At 42.1% G+C, this 21,416-nt stretch overlaps 4 protein-coding genes across 5 annotated transcripts; 2 read left to right on the top strand and 2 right to left on the bottom strand.

Moving 5' to 3' along the window:
• The first annotated feature begins 1,024 nt into the window (after nucleotides 1-1,024).
• Nucleotides 1,025-7,152, top strand: LOC116434711 (uncharacterized). Its single transcript, XM_076366660.1, has 15 exons — nucleotides 1,025-1,156; nucleotides 1,241-1,366; nucleotides 1,434-1,551; nucleotides 1,614-1,872; nucleotides 1,940-2,095; nucleotides 2,345-2,435; nucleotides 2,536-2,672; nucleotides 2,747-2,879; nucleotides 5,463-5,580; nucleotides 5,650-5,911; nucleotides 5,991-6,146; nucleotides 6,257-6,347; nucleotides 6,426-6,562; nucleotides 6,635-6,767; nucleotides 6,844-7,152. Exons 2-15 carry the CDS (start codon nucleotides 1,241-1,243, stop codon nucleotides 6,892-6,894), a joined length of 1,968 nt encoding a protein of 655 aa, XP_076222775.1. The 5' UTR covers nucleotides 1,025-1,156; the 3' UTR covers nucleotides 6,895-7,152.
• On the bottom strand, nucleotides 6,976-10,953 carry Cbp80 (nuclear cap-binding protein subunit 1). Its single transcript, XM_031993316.2, has 11 exons — nucleotides 10,690-10,953; nucleotides 10,039-10,507; nucleotides 9,465-9,959; nucleotides 9,214-9,385; nucleotides 8,916-9,121; nucleotides 8,735-8,838; nucleotides 8,405-8,640; nucleotides 8,156-8,334; nucleotides 7,834-8,089; nucleotides 7,649-7,762; nucleotides 6,976-7,484 (listed from the first exon to the last, which is right to left on the bottom strand). The coding sequence occupies exons 1-11, from the start codon at nucleotides 10,727-10,729 to the stop codon at nucleotides 7,371-7,373; spliced, it is 2,385 nt and encodes a 794-aa protein (XP_031849176.1). The 5' UTR covers nucleotides 10,730-10,953; the 3' UTR covers nucleotides 6,976-7,370.
• A 202-nt stretch (nucleotides 10,954-11,155) lies between these two features.
• Rpn1 (regulatory particle non-ATPase 1) lies at nucleotides 11,156-14,701 on the top strand. The gene is made up of 4 exons (XM_031993310.2): nucleotides 11,156-11,489; nucleotides 11,640-12,367; nucleotides 12,460-14,030; nucleotides 14,132-14,701. The coding sequence occupies exons 1-4, from the start codon at nucleotides 11,412-11,414 to the stop codon at nucleotides 14,431-14,433; spliced, it is 2,679 nt and encodes an 892-aa protein (XP_031849170.1). The 5' UTR covers nucleotides 11,156-11,411; the 3' UTR covers nucleotides 14,434-14,701.
• Nucleotides 14,690-21,273, bottom strand: LOC116434697 (VWFA and cache domain-containing protein 1). Of its 2 annotated transcripts, none has more exons than XM_031993304.2 (9): nucleotides 20,097-21,273; nucleotides 19,490-19,855; nucleotides 19,222-19,398; nucleotides 18,668-19,137; nucleotides 18,403-18,604; nucleotides 18,065-18,311; nucleotides 17,324-17,981; nucleotides 16,717-17,095; nucleotides 14,690-16,608 (listed from the first exon to the last, which is right to left on the bottom strand). In XM_031993304.2, exons 1-9 carry the CDS (start codon nucleotides 20,566-20,568, stop codon nucleotides 16,076-16,078), a joined length of 3,504 nt encoding a protein of 1,167 aa, XP_031849164.1. In that variant the 5' UTR covers nucleotides 20,569-21,273; the 3' UTR covers nucleotides 14,690-16,075. The 2 variants fall into 2 exon arrangements, with proteins under 2 accessions (XP_031849164.1, XP_076223132.1); XM_076367017.1 differs by having other exon boundaries at nucleotides 16,320-16,496.
• Nucleotides 21,274-21,416: the final 143 nt, after the last annotated feature.

The following is a 21,416-nucleotide window of genomic DNA, read 5'->3' as shown; positions in this document are numbered from 1 at the left end:
AGCGTACAGAGACTCACCGAATAAGTTCTACCGACAATGAGAACGCGGTTGAACGCGTCGCGGGTTCTTACTGCGCATTTAAATATAACTTTTCTCCGACGCTTCGAGACTTTCAGCTGCCCGATCAATGATCTCCGAACACATTGAGCAAGGTGTCGCAGCATGGACAGAACAGAAACTACTGGAGCACCTTTCCCGGCAACCACTACACCGTCGCACGAGCAACATGTAAAACGACCACTCGAATTGATGCAGTGCAGTGCAGTTTGGTTGACAGGGTAATTGGAAAACGGAACGAAAGCAGTAGGGTGGACGATTTACAGTTGTTTTTGCAGAGACAAACAGGCACACACACATTCGCCCGCGAGAAACGGAATAGAAAACGTGTTACCTCCGGTATCAATAGACTCGTAGCACCGAGGATCATCACCGTTTGCCTGATTTTGCGGGCAAATATCGGCTGGAACGGCCACACGCCGAAGAACGACATCATCCGCTTGGTCAACGAGTAAGCCGGATGATCGAAGAAATCCATCACTGATTCCGTCCCTGGTTTCCCTGTCTCTCCCGACAGGATGACACGTCATGCGACAACGACGACTAAAGCTGGCAACACACCTGTAGATGAACGCCCGTCCAGAGACCGAGTCGTCGGTTGGCACGCGGAGCTAGGGGTCGCATTAAAATTTCCATGAGCCCCCGCCGTGTCCGTCCGCGGAGGGAAGCACACGAGTGCGAGGAAATTGCGATCGATCCAGCGGAAATGACATCTCTGTCAATCGAGTAACGGGACCACGGTAAATTGCAATTTCTCCGAATAGTACCGATTAGTAGTCCGAGGATCTAACGTAGACCGCTCGCCTCACGGTCAAAGACATTGCGTGTCCTCCCTTTGCCACCCGTCCACCGGCGTGTACGGTGTGTGTGTGTGTGTGTGTGTGTGTGTGTGTGTGTGTGCGTGCGCGCGAGCGCGTGTGTGTGTGTGAGTGCGTGAGCGTGTGCGTGCGCGTGCGCGTGCGTTTGTCGAGTCGACGTCGAATCGGAACGGAGGTGGTTCGTCGCAGATGGAAAATCGCACGCGATCGCACGATTAGATGTAGTAGACTCACGCCTACTTTGGCTTCACCGTGCTTCTCCGCTTTCGACTGGCACGCCGGTACACCCTCGACTCGCTCTCGCGGAAAGATCGAGCTTGCTCGCACCGAACACGATACAGTTGAACGTGCTCGCTCGTTTTCAGATGAACAAAGGGGTACAGCTGTTTTTGGAAAAAAGGTACAGCGAGAGTATTCAGTCCATCCCGCCGGTCACCACGTTGGTCGCCGCGTTGGTGAAATACGCGAACGCACTGATCAACTTGGACAAGGTAAATTCTCCCCGCGTTTCGTTCGAGGAGATTCGATCGTTGACGCCTCGAATCCGCGGCGTTCCAGGTGAAGACGATACTCTCGACGATTAAGAACGACAACGAACGCTACAAGGATCTGCCAGAGTTCCGGATTCTCGACCGACACAGTTCGCAGGGCAGACTGTTCGTTCTAGCTTTCGGAGGTACGCTCTCCAGAATTCTCCGTTCAAAGTAGACCGTTTTCATTGGAGTTGCGAGTTTCCAGGGTACGTGACCTTCGCAATGACGACATACCTGTCGCTTCCGATCCTGGACATTCTAAGAGACATCAGGCACCTCCAGAATGTTACGGAGCCGAGAATGATTCTCCCGCTGGAGTATAACATCGACCACGTGAAATATTACTATGCCATCACCGTGCACAGCTACTCCACCACTATGCTGGTGGTGTTTATGATTGTGGCGCTGGACTCGCTGTTTATCGTAGTCATTCAACACTCTTGCATTCTATTCTCTATTACAGGGTACGTGTGTACTCTGCTCGTTCGAGTCGACTCGAAACGAGCGTCGCATTGAAAGATACGAGTCTAGATTTAGGTTGAAAACGGCACACATTTTGAACGAGGAGATCCTGTACCGAGGCGACGAATGGAAAGCTGTGAACGTCGTACGATTCACAGCGGAAGAACAGAAGCACGTGTTGCGGAAATTGACCTGTTCCATCAGGGAACACGGTAGGGCTCTCGAGTAAGTACGGAACGGCTCGGATCGGTGCGCAACCAAGATACCAACGACGCGTTCCATCGAACGCGCACGGTGGAGAGAAACGATTCTACTTGCCTCGTTACGTACCGATCGCGGTGAGAGCTCGATGCCGATACATTCACGGTGAAACCGAATCGACAACGAAGCGGAATCGTTTCTCTCCAGCATTTGTCCTATACGAGACAATCGGAAAAGTAGTGTGCGTGACGGATCGCTCTAACGATGCTTCAGATACACGTTGCTTCTCCAATCGACCTTCTCCACGGCACTATTCTTTCAAGTGTTTTTAACCATTCTGTGCATGAGCGTCAGCGCGGTAGAAGTACGTCACCGCATACGGGTCGGATCGAACGGGCTCGGCAAGAATGCACAGTACGATTCAAACGATTCTCGTCTATCTATCGTGTCTCGATGTCTTCCAGATACTATTGAATCTGAAGAGATTCGACGTTGTACTGGGAATGGCAGTCTGGCTGGTGGGCCAGGAAGTCCACTTGTTCTTCCTCTGCCTCAACGGGCAGAGATATTCGGATTTTTGCGAGAACGTCTATCGCGACGCGTAAGGAATATCATCGTCGCTCGAAACACCTGTAATCTACCGTTCGAACAACATTCGAATAATTCTGCTTCTAGCCTCGAGTGCGCATGGTACACGTTTTCCGCCAAGAGTAAGGTGATTTATCGGTTCTTGATTACCAACATTTTGACGCCTCGCCAACTGGTCGCCATGAAGTTGATAGTGTTGAACATGCAAACCTTCCAAGCGGTTCGTAAAAGATGAACATTCTTCGACACATTTACCAAACTCACACACACACTCTCTCTCTCTCTCTCTCTCTCTCTCTCTCTCTCTCTCTCTCTCTCTCTCTCTCTCTCTCTCTCTCTCTCTCTCTCTCTCTCTCTCTCTCTCTCTCTCTCTCTCTCTCTCTCTCTCTCTGGAAGAAATGATTTGTTCCATTACTCGTCATATCGCGTGATGCTTGTTTACAGATGACACGTTTGTCGGCATCGTACTTCACGGTATTATCCTCGACGTTGTAAGCGAGGTGTCGGATACGCGGAGCCAACAGAGTTGAATAAATATAATAAAATATAATAAATCAATTTCTTTGGTCGACTCGATGGTAACCGATCATCGAACCTTTCGAAAAGCTTCAGGGTATCGATCACAGCCAATCTTTTCGTTGAACGCGTCTCACGCTTGTTTCGCGAAACCTTTTAATTCCCGAATTCGTTTAGATTTTCAACGTTACGCGACTTTCCCAAAGAACTTTCGTATTTTCTAGTACAACAGGCCGACCAAAAGCGTATCATCTTTCAAGCGCGAGAAGCGTTACACCGTTACGAACGATATTGGCCAGAAGGATCGAGACGACGTTAAACGTTGCAACTACCTTATCCAATTTGTCTGGCAGAAAGCGATTTTCCAAACAGTCGACGAACGCTTTCATAAATAGTTGCGTTACCTCCAACTTTTCTGTAGCCAGAAAATCAACCTACGTGGTTGCAGCTAAACGATTCTGCCGATCGAACAGTACCATTGCACGAACGCCATATAAAAGGACTAAAGAAAAATTCTTCTTTCCTGCGGTGCACAGGATAAGAATCTTACGTTCGAATAAAAATGATAGAATTAACATTGTATAAAAAAACGGAGGAAACTTGACACACGGACAGTGCAGAGGGAGGATTTAACGCGTCGAATGCCACGCGATTTCACACAGCAAAATAGAAAACGGGAACGGGAACGGGAACGAAACAGAGGTGATACTCGATGATTTTAATATAGAAATCTTTTCAAACGGTGCTCCTTTATTCGAGTCAATTATAGTAATTCGATTCGATTCGACATGGCATGCAACGCGTTACTTTACATTGGAATAGGATAGAATCTATGATTCTACAATATCATCTCGAGGAGCACGACAACAAAGAATTTACCTCTGGGATAGAAATGCTAACGATACTGCCGAGTATAAATATCTGCAGACCGATTCGGACAGACCTCCGCTGATCGGGCCACAGGCCCATGACTTTCAGATAAAACCTGGTCGTCGAGCAGCCGGGATGATCGAAGAAATCCATCACCGCTGGTCTGTCCACCGCGATTATCCCTGGGTAAACGTCTGGATCAGTCGCAGCCACGCGCAGAGAAATCGCCTGGACGATACGTACGTTGTCCGAGATGTACGTTGAAATTACACGCAAGCACGCGTAACGTCTCGGTCGAAGGAACGCCACCGGAGCAAGAAAATTGTGCTGTCAATCAAAGGTGAATCACAGAAAATTACACAGCCTGTGAATTATGGGACAACCGCGATCGATCAAATCACCGCCACCCTCGCCACCCTCGTCATTTTTCCATCATTCTTCCGTCGTTATTCCGTCGTTATTCCGTCGATATTCTCGTAATTCCGTCCCGCCAGGCTAGCTCGAGAGGAGAAATCGTTCTTTCTCCTTAGCGCACACATGTTTTCGTCGCGTCATGATAATAATACGAATAACAGGAGGAATAGAAAGAGTAGGAATGAAATAGGAATAACCATTAGAAATCGTTCCGTTTACACAGCGAGGCGATGCCCTCGACTCGATTTCCTTTCAAAACGAATTCGCCGATCGATCAGGTAGTCTCATAATTAATCTCGTCTTTCTTCCGCTAATCTTCCCTGTGAGAACAGTGTGAACGCTCGGGTTCTGTTTTTAGTGGTGAATGTCCGTGATGCGCGACAACTTTTCTTACGCTTCTTCCGGGACGACTCGACACCGGGCTGGAACTTTGTTCCTGAATTCGAACGGAATTGCGAAGGAAAACTTTGCAGTATTCTCCATTAGTATAGTAACGCGTAGAATACCACTCGAAATACAACAAAGTCTTCTCCAAGTTGCACAGTTTTCCAGAGGAAACTAAACGCGTAAACGTGCAAACGAATACAAGCCTGTATCGTAACGCGTTTCGCCTCTATTACGAGCCTTCTCGTAATGGTGAACAGTACCATGCCGCACGCTTTTATACCAACTCTTTCAAATACGCGACACGTTCCCCCTTTGTTCTCGAAGAGGGCACACACGTTCAACTTGACAATTTCGAACGATCGATTTGTTTAGGTGACCAGAGCGGTGGAATACCTCGAAGAGAGACGTTATAACAAATTTATCCAGTGTTTGCCAGCGTTTCTCGTGATGGCCATTTCCTGTACGAAATATATACATATTATGATGAACTCGGGAAAGGTTCGAAACACACAGAGGATACGCGATTAGCCGAATAATGCATAGCTTCGCGATAAACGGTAAGCGAGCATACCTGTGCGCGAGTGTGCGAGTGTGTGTGTGTGTGTGTGTGTTACAGGTGAAGGAGCTACTCGCAATAATACAGAGCGATACGGAGCGATGCATGAAGCTGCCGGAGAAGCGGATTTACCACGCCTCCGTCGTCACTGGAAAATTCTACGTCACCAGTAGTCAGGGTAAATGAATTACAGCTAGTTGTACAGTATATACTGTATATGGAAAAGTTACTCTCTATTTCGTTTCAGTGCAAACCTGGCTGGCATTAATAGTGTACTTGATGATCCCGATCGTACCGATGATACAACGGGCCAGGAACCACGGCAACATTACCGAGCCACCAGAATTTTTGTACGAAGTAGACTACAAGGTCGACCACGAGAAATACTTCTACCTCATCACCGCGCACACTTACCATGCATCCCTGGTAACGATAGGAATGGTCATAGCGCTCGACATCTTCTACATAGTCGCTATTCATCATTGCTGCACTCTGTTCGAGGTGACAGGGTATGCTATTCGACGTTGACGGTTACTTATCGTCCAAACCAATCAAACGTTTCTCCTCGATGGACTTTTCTCTCGACAGATTCAAGCTAAAGACAGCTTACATTTTGGACAAGAGTATATTGAAGAACGGTGACGAGTGGAAAACCGTGACAGTCGAGAAATTCTCACCGGAAGAGGAAGCGCAAGTATTTCGGAATGTCTCGCACTCTATCGTCGAACATAACAGAGCGCTCGAGTGAGTGCAACTAATCTATTCTACTATATATTCTACTCGTAATGTCGTCGCTGGCCAACTTGTCTGTCGCGTGCCGGATATATCTCTAACGATGCTTCGCGATGCTTCAGGTTCCTGAATACTCTCCAATCGATGTTCTCCGTGGAACTGTTTTCGGAAATTTCTTTGCACATCTTATGCCTGAGCGCGTGTGCAGTGGAAGTACGTGGTTAAGGTATATCGAGCACGCGGACGTTGCGCTTGCACAAATTTTCCCCCGATCGTTCATCTCTTTCACAGATACTGATCAAGCGAGACAACCTCGACGTGGCGTTCAGGATGTTGGTTTGGCTGGTAGCTGTGGAACTTCACTTGTTCCAAGTTTGTATTGCTGGCCAGAGACTTTCAAACTACAGCGAGAACGTCTACTATGACGCGTAAATACCGCAAATTACTCCTCCGCGAAGAGCGTAACGCGAGTCTAACCCTTCCGACGATTACCATTGCAGGCTAGAATGTATGTGGTGCTTCTTTGATTCAAAGACCAAGGTCATTTATCGATTCTTCATTTTAAACACCCTGATGCCTTGCCAATTGGTTGCCTTCAAGCTGACAGTGGTCAACATGGAAACGTTTTTAGCAGTTCGTATTACAATTGCGTGCGTGCGTGCGTGCGTGCGTGCGTGCGTGCGTATTACATATTGAAACCTTTCCACAGGTCTCGCGTCTGGCCGCATCGTATTTCACGGTTCTGTCGTCTATGATATAAGTAAACGCCCTCGAGAGAGTCTCGCATAGTCAACTGACACGATGCAATGGTGATATACTTGATATTATTTGTTCGTGTAACTTACGGTGTACAGTGTGTGCGCGCGTGGCCTGCGACTTTTCATTTACACCAACTTTATTATCCTTACGTACATTTTACTTGGGTAAATTCTTTACGAATAGAATGTTTGCATGGAGGTGGATAAATATATTCGATATTTACATCACGAGGAAATAAACAGCAATACAAAACCGTAAACATTTACACATAACATTATGTGATTCGTCATGTAATTATGAAAAGGTGTTTTCGTTCCGTGCGTAACGTTAATGTAATCTGGATTCTCGTCCCTACACTTCACTCTTGATACAACCATTTTCTCCATCATCGAAAGCCACGATTCTTTCTAACCATGGATTTTCAACTTGCATCTCAAGGAAGGAAATTTTCATTCACGGTTACCGTGAATGTCACGCTCATGCTCGAAGCGAAACAAACTGATGGAATACGTCCAAAATATGAGGGTCCAGATCCGGCGTAAACAACAGGGTTTCTAATGTCGATGAATACTTTTGAACCTGTTCGTGATGCTGTAACACGAAATGGCAAATGTAAAGAAATCCAACGATTTTAAAGATTTTAAAGATTTTAAAGATTTTAAAGATTTTAAAGATTTTAAAGATTTTAAAGATTTTAAAGATTTATTTCGAATATTTCGAATATTTCCCAAAAATTACTCGAAATGATTACTTACCGTTAGGAACACCTGCTGTAATCTCCCTATGGTCCACTTGTACCAATGAGTATTATAGTCTATGCCGTCGGTATCGCAACGTACCAAGTGCTCGGACAAAATCATTATGAACCGCTGGAAAACAAGCGCGTCGTTAACTCGAGGAAATTTCAACATTTTCGTCAAACTAGTTGATCAATGTTCACCTGAAAAATGATTAAAAACAGATTTTTCTGATCAGCCTGTGCTGCCTCCAGTTTCTCTTCCATTCTTTCCACAACGTCCTCCGACGGTTTCTCCTTGTTCCTGTCTTTATTATTATCCTCATCCTCCGACGATGATCCAGATCTACTTTCCGCTCTTCTCAATTTCTCTCGTGCTTCGGCCAATTCCGTGCTCAACTTGGTCACGTGCTTGTTCTTCTTTCGGATCGTTAAATGAAGTATCTCCCAAATGTATAGCCTGCCGAATTACAGTTGCACGCAATTACTCGAATATTATTGCCAGAGCGGATGATTCGTAACGTACTTGGTAAACTCCGATGCCATCTCTTTGGAAAATATCCAGTTCGCGATGGCGCTGCACTCGATGATGCCCGTCTTTAATAACTTGTCCGTTAAAACGACCATCATTTGGTAATGATTCTTCCACAACGAGTACATATTTCTTAAAATGCATATCTGCGCTTCCTCTGTTTCCGCGAGAACCTGAAATGTTGTAGACGCGCAACATTTACTCCCAAGTATTCGAACGGGGTGAGGCTACTTGAAAGTTTACCTTAAAAACGTAATAAAATTTCCCTATAGCTGCGAAACTATGGCTAAAACTCTTCGATCCTAGGTTTAATAAAGTCTGTACAAAAACATCAATTTTCAAAGGATTGAAATTATTTGTCTCTTCATTTTCCCTGGGACCGGGCAATGTGTTCAACACGTTCAACACTTCTTCCGGTGTACACTTACGTCTAATAGAAACAACTAGTTCATGAGCAGCGGCTGTACCGGGAAGGGAACCTGTGAAACAAACATCGATGTATGCGACAATGTGCTGTCGACGGATCACGATATTCAGATCCAGCCAACATCGCGCAGATTTCATTCTACTCACTAGCCCCTTCGGAAGTGTACTTGTAAATAGGCTCCGGTGGTGCTGGAATCAAGTCAGCGTACGATTCCGGCATCATGTCTCGTATTCTCTGATAATACGATAATCTAAATAGATATTGGAAAATTATTATTCGACTCGCAGCGGGACTTGTTGTTAATTTCTCTGACGAGTGTTCTTGTACCGTAAAGCTTTAAGAAGTACTTCGCGAATGAACTTTGGACGCGGGTGTTCCGGATCGCGTTGCAAACACGAATCCCAGTCCTCCCAAGACCAACGGAATTGAAAGTTACTTAAATGATACGCGAACCACCAAACAAACCGATCGAACGCAGTAGCAGCCATGCTGTCTATGCGACGGAATAATATCTCCGTTGCTTGCGCTAAAACCTACAAGAACATGTAAAGGTATTCAGATATTCGGACAGAACAAGTAATCCTACCGGGTTCCAACGTTCCGAAGGAAACAAGAAAAATCTTACTTGCGGCATAGTTGACGGTTGTAGCTTGCAAAGTTCAATCAAGATTGATCCGTAACAAATCTCCAGATGCTTCGGTGACGGCAATCTGAATAATTCACCAAATATTACCTCCACGATGCAATAATCCAATGGTATTTTTGCTTTGTACGGAAAGTTCAACAGCTGTGCCGCGCTATAATACGATTCAATCAGATAGAAATAGAAATTCTTCGTCTGCCGAATAAAATGGTACATAGAGGTCTGCTGCTCACCAATCTTTTCTTTCGTAAAAGTAATTATTAATTATTTGCCTCAAGTGCTCCTCTATCAGGAATCTTTCGATAGCATGACTCCCGGGCAATAGAGGACCTTCGGCGGGGCAATCTGTATAATCAAACATCCGAAAAACAACTGTAGGTAGGGGGTAGCAATACGATTCGTGATGAGGCGGCGGCATTATAGTTGGTAAATTATGTTGCAATGCTTCGCACAATATTGAATCGAACGCTAAATACGGTCTAGGAATATGTTTCTCTGCCCAATTGTCTTGCCTAAGTTTCCGCACTTGGGCCCATAAGCAATCTAAATATTCTTCTTGAGGATGAGGTGTATCGCTCGACCAAACCCTTAAAGTCGGCTGATGCTTCTTACTTCGTTTATTCAGAAATATTTCTATCGTCACCATCAAGTGATCCAATTCTTGCTCTTTCTTCTCGTATATTTCTCGTCCGACCCAAGGTAAGGTCGATAGTACAGCGTACACGTACCTATGAAATTTCAATTACATTATTATTCCATTACAATTTCGTTCGTCTTTATTTTAACCGATTATTTTCTTCTACGTACCAATCGCGTCTCACTTGAGGCACTCCGTCTTCGTTGGCAGCATCCAACATGTTATCGAACAACTGCATTAAAGATCCACAAGATAAAACATGGCAGTTTACTAAATCGGCCAAAAATCTTAGCGAGTACCTAGCAACGTCCCATTTACAAGCCTTTAACGCATCTTTAAAATTTTTCACCATATAATCAACAAATTCGCCGCCAAAGTTAAAGTTTTTCGCATTTAATAAACCAACAAGAGTAGTGTAGATTGTGCATTTCTCTGGCATTCGAATCGCACATTCTGTCAAAATTCTAAGTATTTTACTACGAAACAATCCTAGATCAGCTTCCAATACAGAAGCCAAACCTTCGAGATTACTTTCCAAAGACGACGTAGACTTCTCTCCAACCCTTAAAATAAGAGATTCCAGTCGATCCTCTATCTCTTGATTCTCGGACACTCTCCTGCGCTTTTTGTACGCACGTTCTAGAAAAATTTACATTATTACAAAAGGTACGAACAAATATAACGATGATTACAACTGTAATCCGAAATCTCGAATTTCTTGCGAATAAGCGCATCCTGCGACAAGCAAAAATGCTTCCCGATTCAAATTTCTACGATATTTCTGGAAATTCTATGGAAATACATGAAATGCGTGAATTTACCGTATCCATCGTCTTCCTCGTGAACTCTTCTACGGCTCATTTTTCGAACATCAAATATATACCAGTCACTCTTTGTGATAATTAGAACGTCTGTTGTAGCGTCACGCTTATACTTTCAGAGATTTATACATTGGAAGCCAACTAACTGTAAAGCATCGTAAACGAACCTAACCCTTTATACCTTCAACAGTAGTCACTTTACTGGTAAATCGTTGCGAAGGTAAGCGTTACACGACACAATATCAAGTATAAATTGATATAGATACACCGCGCGTATATTCCAGAGCAACCCGACAACGACGTTTCACCGAGTCGTTGCCAGATGGCAGTTGACAATGATAAATTCAAATATTACCGCTCGTACAGAATGCTATAATAAAGTACCTAGGCATGGTGTACCTAGTAGGCATGTGTACCGAGGTATGTACAGAAACTTTATCGATGAAAAATTCCTACTCGTCATACTTTAAGTAAATTTGAAAAAAATCAATTACGCGAGAGGGTCAACGATCATTCTCCACAATTATCTTTACTCGATTTTCATGAAGCGGAAGCCACGAAAGTTGATACCGTGCTACCACTCTATATATATTCCGATACTGTGACAAGTCGCAGTGACTCGCAAATAGACTTTACGGTTATTCTAACCTGAAACACCAGCGGTTACTTGGAAAGAGCGAAATTTTCGTGTTTTATCTGTCGTATGAAATATTTCGAACAAAATGCCGGAAAGTGTAAAACCGGAAACGAAACCAAGCAAAGAAGTTAAAGGTGGAAAGGAAGAAGAAAAGAATGAATTGGTAAGTTTTCGTTTCTACCCCATTACACATTATTACCAACGAATTTAACAGAGACCGTTTCGAACTACATTAATAGCAATCAATGATTTTCAATTGATTCCGTACATCTGCGTGTTCTAAATTCTGATAATAACGTAATATACGTTCTAGTCTGAAGAAGATAAACTGCTGCAAGAAGAACTTACTGGTCTTGTCGAACGTCTGCAAGATGCCAATACAAGATTACACTATCCCGCTTTAGAAGCTTTACAATCTCATATTCGTGTATCTACCACTTCGATGACCAGTGTTCCCAAGCCACTGAAATTCATGCGTCCTCATTACGATACCATGAAGGCTATTTATGAAAAAATAACCAACGTCGAGGCTAAGGAGTTATGCTCCGATATTATTTCTGTCCTTGCCATGACCACGAGCGAGGGTAGAGAATGTCTAAAGTATAGACTTACCGGATCTGCGATAGACATCGGAGAATGGGGACACGAGTACGTGAGACACTTGTCCGGAGAATTGGCCGGCGAATGGGACGAGCTTACAGACGACGCGGAAGCCACAAGCAAACAGTTGATTGCTTTAGTCCATGAAATTGTACCGTACAATATGGCTCACAATGCGGAAACCGAAGCATGCGACTTATTGATGGAAATTGAAAGACTGGACTTGTTGGAGCAATACGTGGACGAAAGTGCGTATCAACGAGTTTGTTTGTATCTAACGAGTTGCGTACCTTACGTAGCAGATCCGGAGAATAGTACGCTTCTTCACGCAGCAGCGAAACTATACAGAAAATTTGGTCAATACCCGCAAGCTGTGAGACTAGCTATGCAACTGAACGATCTACCGCTTATCGAAGATATATTCATTAAATGTACAGATCTGTGAGTCGAATCGTTAAGAAAATGAAGTTTGTCGACGGAAATGTTGAAAACGGTTTTAATTAATAGACGTACGTCTGTGAACTTTCTTTCAGATCGGTGCAGAAACAGTTGGCGTTCATGTTGGGCAGGCAACAGATTTTCTTGGAATTGCCCGAATCGACTCCGGAATATGAGGATCTGGTAGAAATAATGTCCAATTCGTTGCTAAATTATCACTTTCTGAATTTGGCGCGTGAATTGGACATAATGGAGCCTAAAACTGCAGAGGATGTATACAAGTCCCATTTAGAGAATTCCAGAGCTCCGTTTGGCGGTGGTCAAGTGGATTCGGCTAGACAAAATCTTGCAGCCAGTTTCGTCAATGGTTTCGTGAATGCGGCGTTCGGTCAGGACAAATTATTATACGAAGACGGAAACAAATGGTTATACAAGAATAAAGAGCACGGAATGTTGAGCGCAACCGCGTCTCTTGGTCTTATATTGCTGTGGGACGTCGACGGTGGCTTAACACCGATAGATAAATATCTCTATTCGTCCGAGGATTACATTAAATCCGGAGCATTGCTAGCTTGCGGTTTAGTCAATTGTCGCGTTCGAATCGAATGCGATCCTGCTTTGGCTCTTCTCTCGGATTACGTTCTGCACAGCAGCAATACAATGCGTATCGGTGCAATCGTAGGCCTCGGATTGGCGTACGCGGGTTCCAATCGCGAAGCAATCCTGGGTCTGTTGATCCCTGTGCTCCGCGACCTGAGGTCCAGCTCGGAAGTGATAGGGGTAGCGGGTCTCGCGTTAGGCATGGTTGCTGTCGGTTCTTGCAATGCTTACGTCACTACGGCAATTATGCACACTTTAATGGAAAAATCCGAGGCAGACCTCAGAGACACGTACGCACGGTTTTTGCCCCTGGGCCTTGGACTGTGTTTCTTGGGCAAACAAGAAGCAGCAGAGACCATAATAGCTGCCCTGGAAATAGTCCCGGAACCCTTTAAATCCATGTCCACGACTCTCGTGGAAGTGTGCGCGTACGCGGGCACCGGGAACGTTCTAAAGATTCAACATCTGTTGCATATCTGTTCCGAGCACTACGAGCCTTCGAGCGACAAGGACGAGAAGAGCGAGAGGAAGGACAAAGAGAAAAAGGACGACAAGAAGGAGGAGAAGGAGAAAGATCTGACTTCTAGGCAGGCGATCGCTGTACTCGGTATCGCTTTGATCGCCATGGGAGAAGAGATTGGCGCTGAAATGGCGTACAGAACATTCGGTCACTTGCTGCGTTACTGCGAGCCTGTGATTCGACGATCGGTTCCCCTCGCTCTCGGGCTGATATCGGTCTCTAATCCAAAGCTGAACATACTCGACACGTTGTCCAAGTTCTCCCACGACAGTGACCCCGAAGTGGCGCACAATGCGATCTTCGCGATGGGTCTGGTCGGGGCAGGAACGAATAACGCGAGACTGGCCGCAATGTTGAGACAGCTTGCCCAGTTTCATGCGAAAGATCCGAATAATCTGTTCATGGTGCGTATAGCGCAAGGTCTGACGCACCTCGGTAAAGGAACATTGACACTGTCTCCTTACCACAGCGATAGACAAGTGTTGAGTCCTGTAGCGTTGGCCGGTCTTCTAGCTACCCTCATTGGTTTTCTGGATGTAAAGAACAGTAAGTATACTATCGAGAATTCTTTCTTTCTTTCTTTCTTTCTTTTCTCTTCGCTAGAAACGTTTCTATAACTTTCCTCTGTACTCTCTTCTTCTTTGCAGTCATTCTTGGCCGCTCGCATTATTTGCTATACACGCTAGCAGTTGCGATGCAACCGAGAATGTTGGTGACATTCGACGAGAAATTAAATCCTCTTCCTGTACCCGTGAGAGTTGGTCTCGCCGTGGACGTGGTAGGTCAAGCGGGAAAACCAAAAACTATTACCGGTTTTCAAACGCATACCACGCCTGTTCTACTGGCGTATGGCGAGAGAGCGGAATTAGCCACGGAAGAGTACACGCCTCTAACACCGATCATGGAAGGTTTCGTAATGTTACGGAAAAACCCGGACTTCATCCCTTAACTAAAACGATATAATACTTGAGTGAAAGAAAACCTACATCGGACACTATACATCGGTCTGTTTAGCATTAAATGTAATGAATGTTACTGCGTGTGTATACAGATGATCTCCCGATAAATAGCAGAACCCCACGTAGAAACCGAAATTCATTTATTTTCTTTTTGACCAAAAGCTAGAAACAGTAATATTAATAAACACCCAGACTCGATCATCTTTCCTTTTTGTATTTTATTTATGATAATAATAAAATTACAACTTTTTAACGGCAGTTATATTTTAATGTTCAAAATACTGATATACAACGTGTGTAAATTGTTCAAAAAGTAGTTTGTCTCGCATTTACAAGTTGGGCAAATTTCCATTTCTCAGTTGACAACAAATGGATAAAACGTTGGCAAGATACGATTATATTAATATAGTCGGTTAAATGAGCGTATACAACGCAAAACTAAGTAATAAGTTTAGCTGCAGAGAAACGTTCGTATTCTTCGATGCGTACAAAAATATACACTTTTCTAAGGAGAAAGAAAAAAGAGAAACAAGGAGAAAGAATGTGATGTATAAAAATGTAAATAGCTTCATATTAATAACTACGGAATTTTATATCAATCAATAAATTCTCTGATATCAAATTTAATGCTAAGTACCTTATACGATATATAAATAATCAATTTGCGATGTTTGTATTCTTGTCGAAAACTTTCAAGATACACTAAAAGGCAAACTGTGAAGCTTACTATTCGCTTTAATTTCGAACAATTTCGTCCAGCGTGAAAGAATAAGTGCCACAACTTTCCTATCGTACACGATATAACATATGAATACAGATCGAGAGGCATTCTCAATTGCACAGTTTGCTTTTTCTTTGTATAAAATAATCGTATATGTATGTATATATATATATATATATATATATATATATATATATATATATATATATCACATTCGAGCACATTTACAGTGATATGTAACATGACAAACAATTGTGACCTTAAAATTTAATGAAATAATGGCTAGCGTTTTTTATGATACTAATTATAAAGATGCTATAAAACATATAAAATCAAATACATTAACATTTGATCAATTATGGGCCTAGTTTCCATATCGGCTTCATAATTCAATAACAAACATATCGAATTTCTATGCCTCTTTTAATAATACAAATTCCGTTAAAAGAAAAACTTGTATATCGTCATGAATACTTGCAGTAGTTTAAGTAACATTCGAGTCAGTAAAATACTATTATACAGGTATTTAAATGCAACCTTAAACAGTTACTACTCTACTCTAATAATTGTCCTCCCGTTTGCTTGCTACTGTATCTTATAAAAAAAAAACATGAAACATTTATGAACAACATTATAAAACTGATAAACTCTTTTGCCAATTAACACGTTCGCAACATTTCAATGTTACAGCATTCGTGTCATGTTGCGCCGCAGTGAAAATGAACAATGAAAATGAATGTGCTGTAGCATTCGCGTCCGCGAACGTGTCAAGAAAACTGTTCCTTACATTATGCCCTGTAGAGTGTAGTGCGTGCAAACCTAAATATTCGTTCGTTCGTAAGGGAACAATAGTTTCTGTATAAAATTCTCCTTGTACGACAATTACTTTCCGATGTTGGCAATTTCTGGTGTTAGCAATAATTTGCTTCCATGTTGCAATGGACGGTAACCGGAGCTAAAACATGGTGCGGTGAGCCCAAGTGAGTTGTCGGAGACGGAAGGCAAACGGATTTTCTTCTCAGGTCAGGTTCGGTATTATTACCGACTACTAGCAATGGCTCGGCGAACGTTTGCTGTTCAGAATCATCGTGTGGCGTCATTGTACTGTATCCGTGATCACTGTCACCGCCGGGTGGTTTCCTGTAGTTGGTCGAGACTCTGTACGGCGATATGGGAGCTATGCCGTCCCTTATCAGAGAGTCTAAATTATTTTTCGTTTGGTCCAAATCTATGGGTTCCGCGTCGCCTTCGAGATGCGTCATGCGCAACGTATCCGGCGACGTGTGTACGTGCAAACACTGATGCTCTAATCCCGATTGTACCGAACGAAGCCTATAACAAAACAGCATCACTCCCAATATTAAAAGAAACGCGAGTATTCCTCCAGCCACCGAACCAACCGACGGCCATTCTCGCATTGCAATTTCTTCGGTCGACTGAGAATCTAAAAGAAAACGAAACAAAACGAAACAAAACGAAACAGAACGAAACGAAACGATTGTTCGTTGTATCTTCTATGAACTACATAGTAACTTGAAAGACTGTTTCTCACTGTATGTTCCATCGTTGAGAGGTATGGAAGATCCGAGAACTCCCCTGAAGCACCTGGACATATCGCTACAGAAAGCAACTTGCAGAGGCGTTTCTCCGTCGTTATCTACGTGGCACCATTGACAACCCACAATACCTAAACACTCGTTTTCCGTCTTGAATAACTTGCAATCGATGGAGGGACACGTTTTCAAATTTACAGACTGCGTGTAAGACACCTGCGAAGCACTTCCTTGTTCGTGCGATATCGAACAGGGCTCCAGATCATGTAAATTGTACGTTGTATAGTCGGCACAGTTGGAAAAATATAAAGCGCATTCGCACGGACATTCGCATTCGGTTTGCTCCATCCGTTCGCAATTCAAACAGGAACGATCCGTCTGTACACAACATTCGACATATTATATATTATATATTATATATTATATATTATATATTATATATTATATATTATATATTATATATTATATATTATATATTATATATTATATATTATATATTATATATTATATATTATATATTATATATTATATATTATATATTATAATGTACGGATAGATTGTGTACATATAATTATAATAGCTCAGAGTATCGACGATTCTACTTACTATACTGCACGGACAGAAAGACCTTAATAAATTGCAAGTCACATTGACTACGCCCAAAAATACATTGGTCCCAGGTACAGCTGCTACTTGGTACTTGACGCAATGTTCACCGTGAACTATGTTCGTGAGAACTTCGTTCAGGGATGTATTAAATTGATAGTACCTTTGCACGGTACCGTTCAAATAATTTGCGCACCCTTTCTTTTTCACGAAGAGTTCGTGATTCAATATATCGTTCGCAACTAACAACTCTTTATGGGTTAAATGTTGCTGCTCGACTTTCCCGAATGGCTCTAGTAACGCAGGATGCGACACCAAGTATCCTTTGTCATCCATCAAGAAACATTTTACCGTGGATTCATTGCAGAAGGGAAACATTTCTTTCAAAAGCCTAGAAATGAATCCCATTGTAACGTCCATGGATACAACCGCTACAGCATCGTCGTAAGCGGCTGTTTTCGAATTACGATGAACAGTATGGCTCAGTGTAACGACGTATCCTGATCCACCGGCACCCAAATACGGCGGTGCAAAGATTAATTTTCTAGGATGTTCCAAGGCATTCGTATACCACATTCGTCTTTTAGGATCATATCCGGAGTCCAACATGATTCCTGGATATACTTCCAAGACACCACTCATCGTTCCAATGATATACCTAAAATCATTTTTATTTGTATTTCACATTTTCCTCTATTAGATCATCTTACGTTTCAATAATATTCTGTAATTTTAAATTACCTCCTTATTATAAATTTATTTAATGGACTTTCCATGTGTCTGCCCTTAAAGTACTCTAAAATTTGAGTCAATATAGCCACATCTGACTTAACGGAATGATGCAGACCAGGATTCGCCAACACTCCTGTTAAATCTTTCAAGTAGGCCATATAACTTTGCATGGTTACAGCAGATCCCCCATCCAATAATTTAAGCTGTTCCATTGGAGACTGCAAACACCACGGAGATAGATAAACCACACCCGTTGCTAGAAAACAAATTCTCTTTCCCTTAATATTTCCATACGTTTCCATACTTTTTCCATTCTATTATAGTTAATTATAGAAGGCTTAACTTACATAAAGTTACGAGCTTATTATTATAAATGCACAGAATGCCTTTATCGGAGAGGCTATGCATTAGTAGATCAAGACGATGATGTAAAACGTTTGTTGATAACATTGGTATCAATTTTGCTGCAAATACTGTACTTTCGTTACTCGCCGATACCAAACATACAATTAAATTTTTGTATGTCAAATGTTTCCATCTGTACCATTTCTAAATTTAAAAATCTAAATTAATACGAGTTTCGCTTCAACGGATTTCTAAATATTAAGCTACCTGTTCTCCTAGCCTTGTTTTCACATTTACAACACCTTCGTTTTGTTCGATCATCATTGTCACAGTCTCGGAATGAATATTTTCTATGTGCTGTAACTTGACTTTCAAAGGCTGTTCCATTATTGTTTCCATTCTAGGAAAGTCTTTGTGAATCCAAACTATACCTTTATCGTCGAATAGTATAGGATATACATTTGAACCAGCATTAAAGTATGTGATATCGTCGATGAAATTCTGCAATTGAATATCTAATGATATCAATGCTTTCTCCGTAATTTGACCTACAGACAATGTCATTGTTTTACTATATATGTCAAAGTATGGATCGGATAAGTAATAATCTTTCTTGTGCTCTTCAGAACACTTTAGATTAGAAAATAGTTTTGATATTTCGTATGCTAATATATTTTGGGTTGGCAGAACTACTATGCTATCGTTGTGTTCCTTCAGGTTTACATGGGGTTCTTGATCTGTGAAAGGAAATAAAATATTAATAATGCGCATTATTCAAATGTTATATCCGATCGCACGATATTGTAATAAGGATGGCTCACCCGACAGGATCAAGATTGTTTTTAAATAACCGTTCACTTTCCCCGTAGCGATCATATTATTTATTTTTGTTATATGCGAAGTAGTTTTAAGCGTATTCGTTAGATGTATAAAGACAACTTCGCCTTTTACATTTTCCACTAGTTTGTGGAAATTGAATTCGATCGTCTCATTGGTCTCTAAGATTTACAGAAAAGGTATCGTTGGTCTATTATAGGAAAAAAGATGTTTATACAATTCAAATTATTTAATTATGTAAAAGAATCGTACCTGTCCTTGTTAAACTGTGGATATAACGTGCCAATTGAAATTTATTAATATCTGTTGCTTTTAATAAACCATCTTTACAGTATATAGAATTATTGCTAGAAAGCCCTATGACATTAATATAATCCATCTGCGACAATACGTCGATTATTCTTTCTGCTGTTATTTGAGCCAAAGTAATGTCCCCTTCGGACATAAACATTCCGTGCTCGAACAACAGAAGTACATTCTTTTTTGGGCAATACTGAGACAATAAAAGTGGCCCGATGTTATGATCGGAACTAAATGGACCGCATACGGTCGCAGGATATACGAAGGGCAGCACATGAATATTTTTAAATTCTTGATTTCTCAGTACAATTCCAAGCACTAGAATACAAACAAGAGCATGATACAGAATATTTATTAGAACACTCTCCAAACGTATACGCATGATAAAAAGAATCTAGCATCTACGTCGAATCGACATAAATATGGTCAAACGACGAGTCTAAGACTTGGCAGAGATTTCAATGAAATAGAAAAGTAGAACAATGGAAGACAGGGACACCCTTGTCTCTGCTTCGAACTGTGGGACACTACTATAACATTACAGTCCAATAGTCTTTACCTTGTGTTATCTGTGAACAAAAATCGGACAGTTTACCGGACATTGTGTCCAGTCCCCCGATACCAGAATAAGCGAACTGAGCTTCATTCTTTGCTAAAATCGACTTTACAACGTTGTAACTCTGCCTGAGAAGCTCCACATAAGACAGTAGCTTGTTGTTCAGTTTATCCACTAACAAAATCAACCTGGTGTTCAGACTGCCGGTGATGTTGGTGAATTCCATTGCATCAAGTATCTGCTGAAAGGATGTCAAACCGAGTTCCGCGTCTGTGATTGAGCGAAACTCGTTTGACAGCCGAATCACGATGTCTCTTAAGCATGTCCCGTTCAGTGGTTCCGCGTTCACTTGTTTCCGCGAACTTTTGCCAAACTGACAATTCACGTCACCGGGCAAATTATTCTCGGCTGAACTAGGCAGATTCGCTAGCACCGTCACGATTAGTCCTAAATATACAATCCTCCCGACAATCATTCCGTTTTCAAACTTGACGCCTATTCTGTATTGTAACCTTAACAGTTCGTTATGGCGCCATAACGACGCAACCACCGCAAACAAGGTCGACAAGTGGAGACCGGGAATAGTAGGACAAAGTACTCTTATTACTTTCTAATTGAAATGTAATCGATCCGTTTTCGCTATTCTAGGCGGATTTTGTGGTTTCGAAAGCCCACGGTTCCACGGTTCTCTAATATATCCCTCCTGTACATGAAATTGAATCTTCGCTGCTCGTACCAAATGATAATTGCAAATGCTATTCAAGGAAATGCGTTCACCCAATAATCGTTGGAATGAACTTTTCTCAAGAGCTATAGAAATGATATTATACAACGACTGCAACGACTGGGATTACATCGTGGAACATTTAATTCCCGTTTACGTTAACGATTCAATTAAGAATTCGATAAATGTTTGTGGCCGATGAATATTCATGATAAATTATACATTTCTTCATAGAAGAAAGTGATCGTTCGATTTCCCTAGACTTTAATTACACGGCAATTTAACTAATGCGAACTGTCGATAAATACAATGTTTTGAAATTTCGTTTATTTGAATATTCAAATGATAGAAATTTCGATCGTATAGTTATCTCTGGTTAGCCGGCAGAGGGCGCTGAGAAACGAAATTTCACAGTAAGCGAATTTTACTTTTTAAAAACGAATCAAGTACTACAGTATTTTACTATTCTCGAAACCCGAGTAGCACCGTTACTCGCGCCATTTGAATATCGTTACAATTGTTTTTCAATTTAACGATGGAAATAATGGTCCTCGCTCCAACCGTCAACACAGCCAAGTTATAAGAAGCAGATCTTATTA

Source organism: Nomia melanderi, chromosome 4 (assembly GCF_051020985.1).
Source record: "Nomia melanderi isolate GNS246 chromosome 4, iyNomMela1, whole genome shotgun sequence".
Classification (NCBI taxonomy): Eukaryota; Metazoa; Arthropoda; class Insecta; order Hymenoptera; family Halictidae; genus Nomia; species Nomia melanderi.
The sequence above is the reverse complement of the archived record's forward strand: the minus strand, read 5'-3'. Positions and strand labels throughout refer to the sequence as shown.

Excerpts from the sequence above, each read along its gene's own strand:
- LOC116434711 (XM_076366660.1), top strand. The coding sequence starts at position 1,241 with ATGAACAAAGGGGTACAGCTGTTTTTGGAAAAAAGGTACAGCGAGAGT. Across the intron at positions 1,367-1,433 it reads CACTGATCAACTTGGACAAG|GTGAAGACGATACTCTCGAC; the intron begins GTAAATTCTCCC and ends GCGGCGTTCCAG. Across the intron at positions 1,552-1,613 it reads GTTCGTTCTAGCTTTCGGAG|GGTACGTGACCTTCGCAATG; the intron begins GTACGCTCTCCA and ends GCGAGTTTCCAG.
- Cbp80 (XM_031993316.2), bottom strand. The coding sequence starts at position 10,729 with ATGAGCCGTAGAAGAGTTCACGAGGAAGACGATGGATACG. Across the intron at positions 9,386-9,464 it reads TTTTACGAAAGAAAAGATTG|CGCGGCACAGCTGTTGAACT; the intron begins GTGAGCAGCAGA and ends ATCGTATTATAG. Across the intron at positions 8,641-8,734 it reads GTACACTTCCGAAGGGGCTA|GTTCCCTTCCCGGTACAGCC; the intron begins GTGAGTAGAATG and ends TTTGTTTCACAG.
- Rpn1 (XM_031993310.2), top strand. The coding sequence starts at position 11,412 with ATGCCGGAAAGTGTAAAACCGGAAACGAAACCAAGCAAAGAAGTTAAA. Across the intron at positions 12,368-12,459 it reads TTCATTAAATGTACAGATCT|ATCGGTGCAGAAACAGTTGG; the intron begins GTGAGTCGAATC and ends ACTTTCTTTCAG. Across the intron at positions 14,031-14,131 it reads TTTTCTGGATGTAAAGAACA|TCATTCTTGGCCGCTCGCAT; the intron begins GTAAGTATACTA and ends TCTTCTTTGCAG.
- LOC116434697 (XM_031993304.2), bottom strand. The coding sequence starts at position 20,568 with ATGATTGTCGGGAGGATTGTATATTTAGGACTAATCGTGACGGTGCTA. Across the intron at positions 19,399-19,489 it reads CCACAGTTTAACAAGGACAG|AGACCAATGAGACGATCGAA; the intron begins GTACGATTCTTT and ends TGTAAATCTTAG. Across the intron at positions 18,605-18,667 it reads AAACAAGGCTAGGAGAACAG|AAATGGTACAGATGGAAACA; the intron begins GTAGCTTAATAT and ends TTTTAAATTTAG.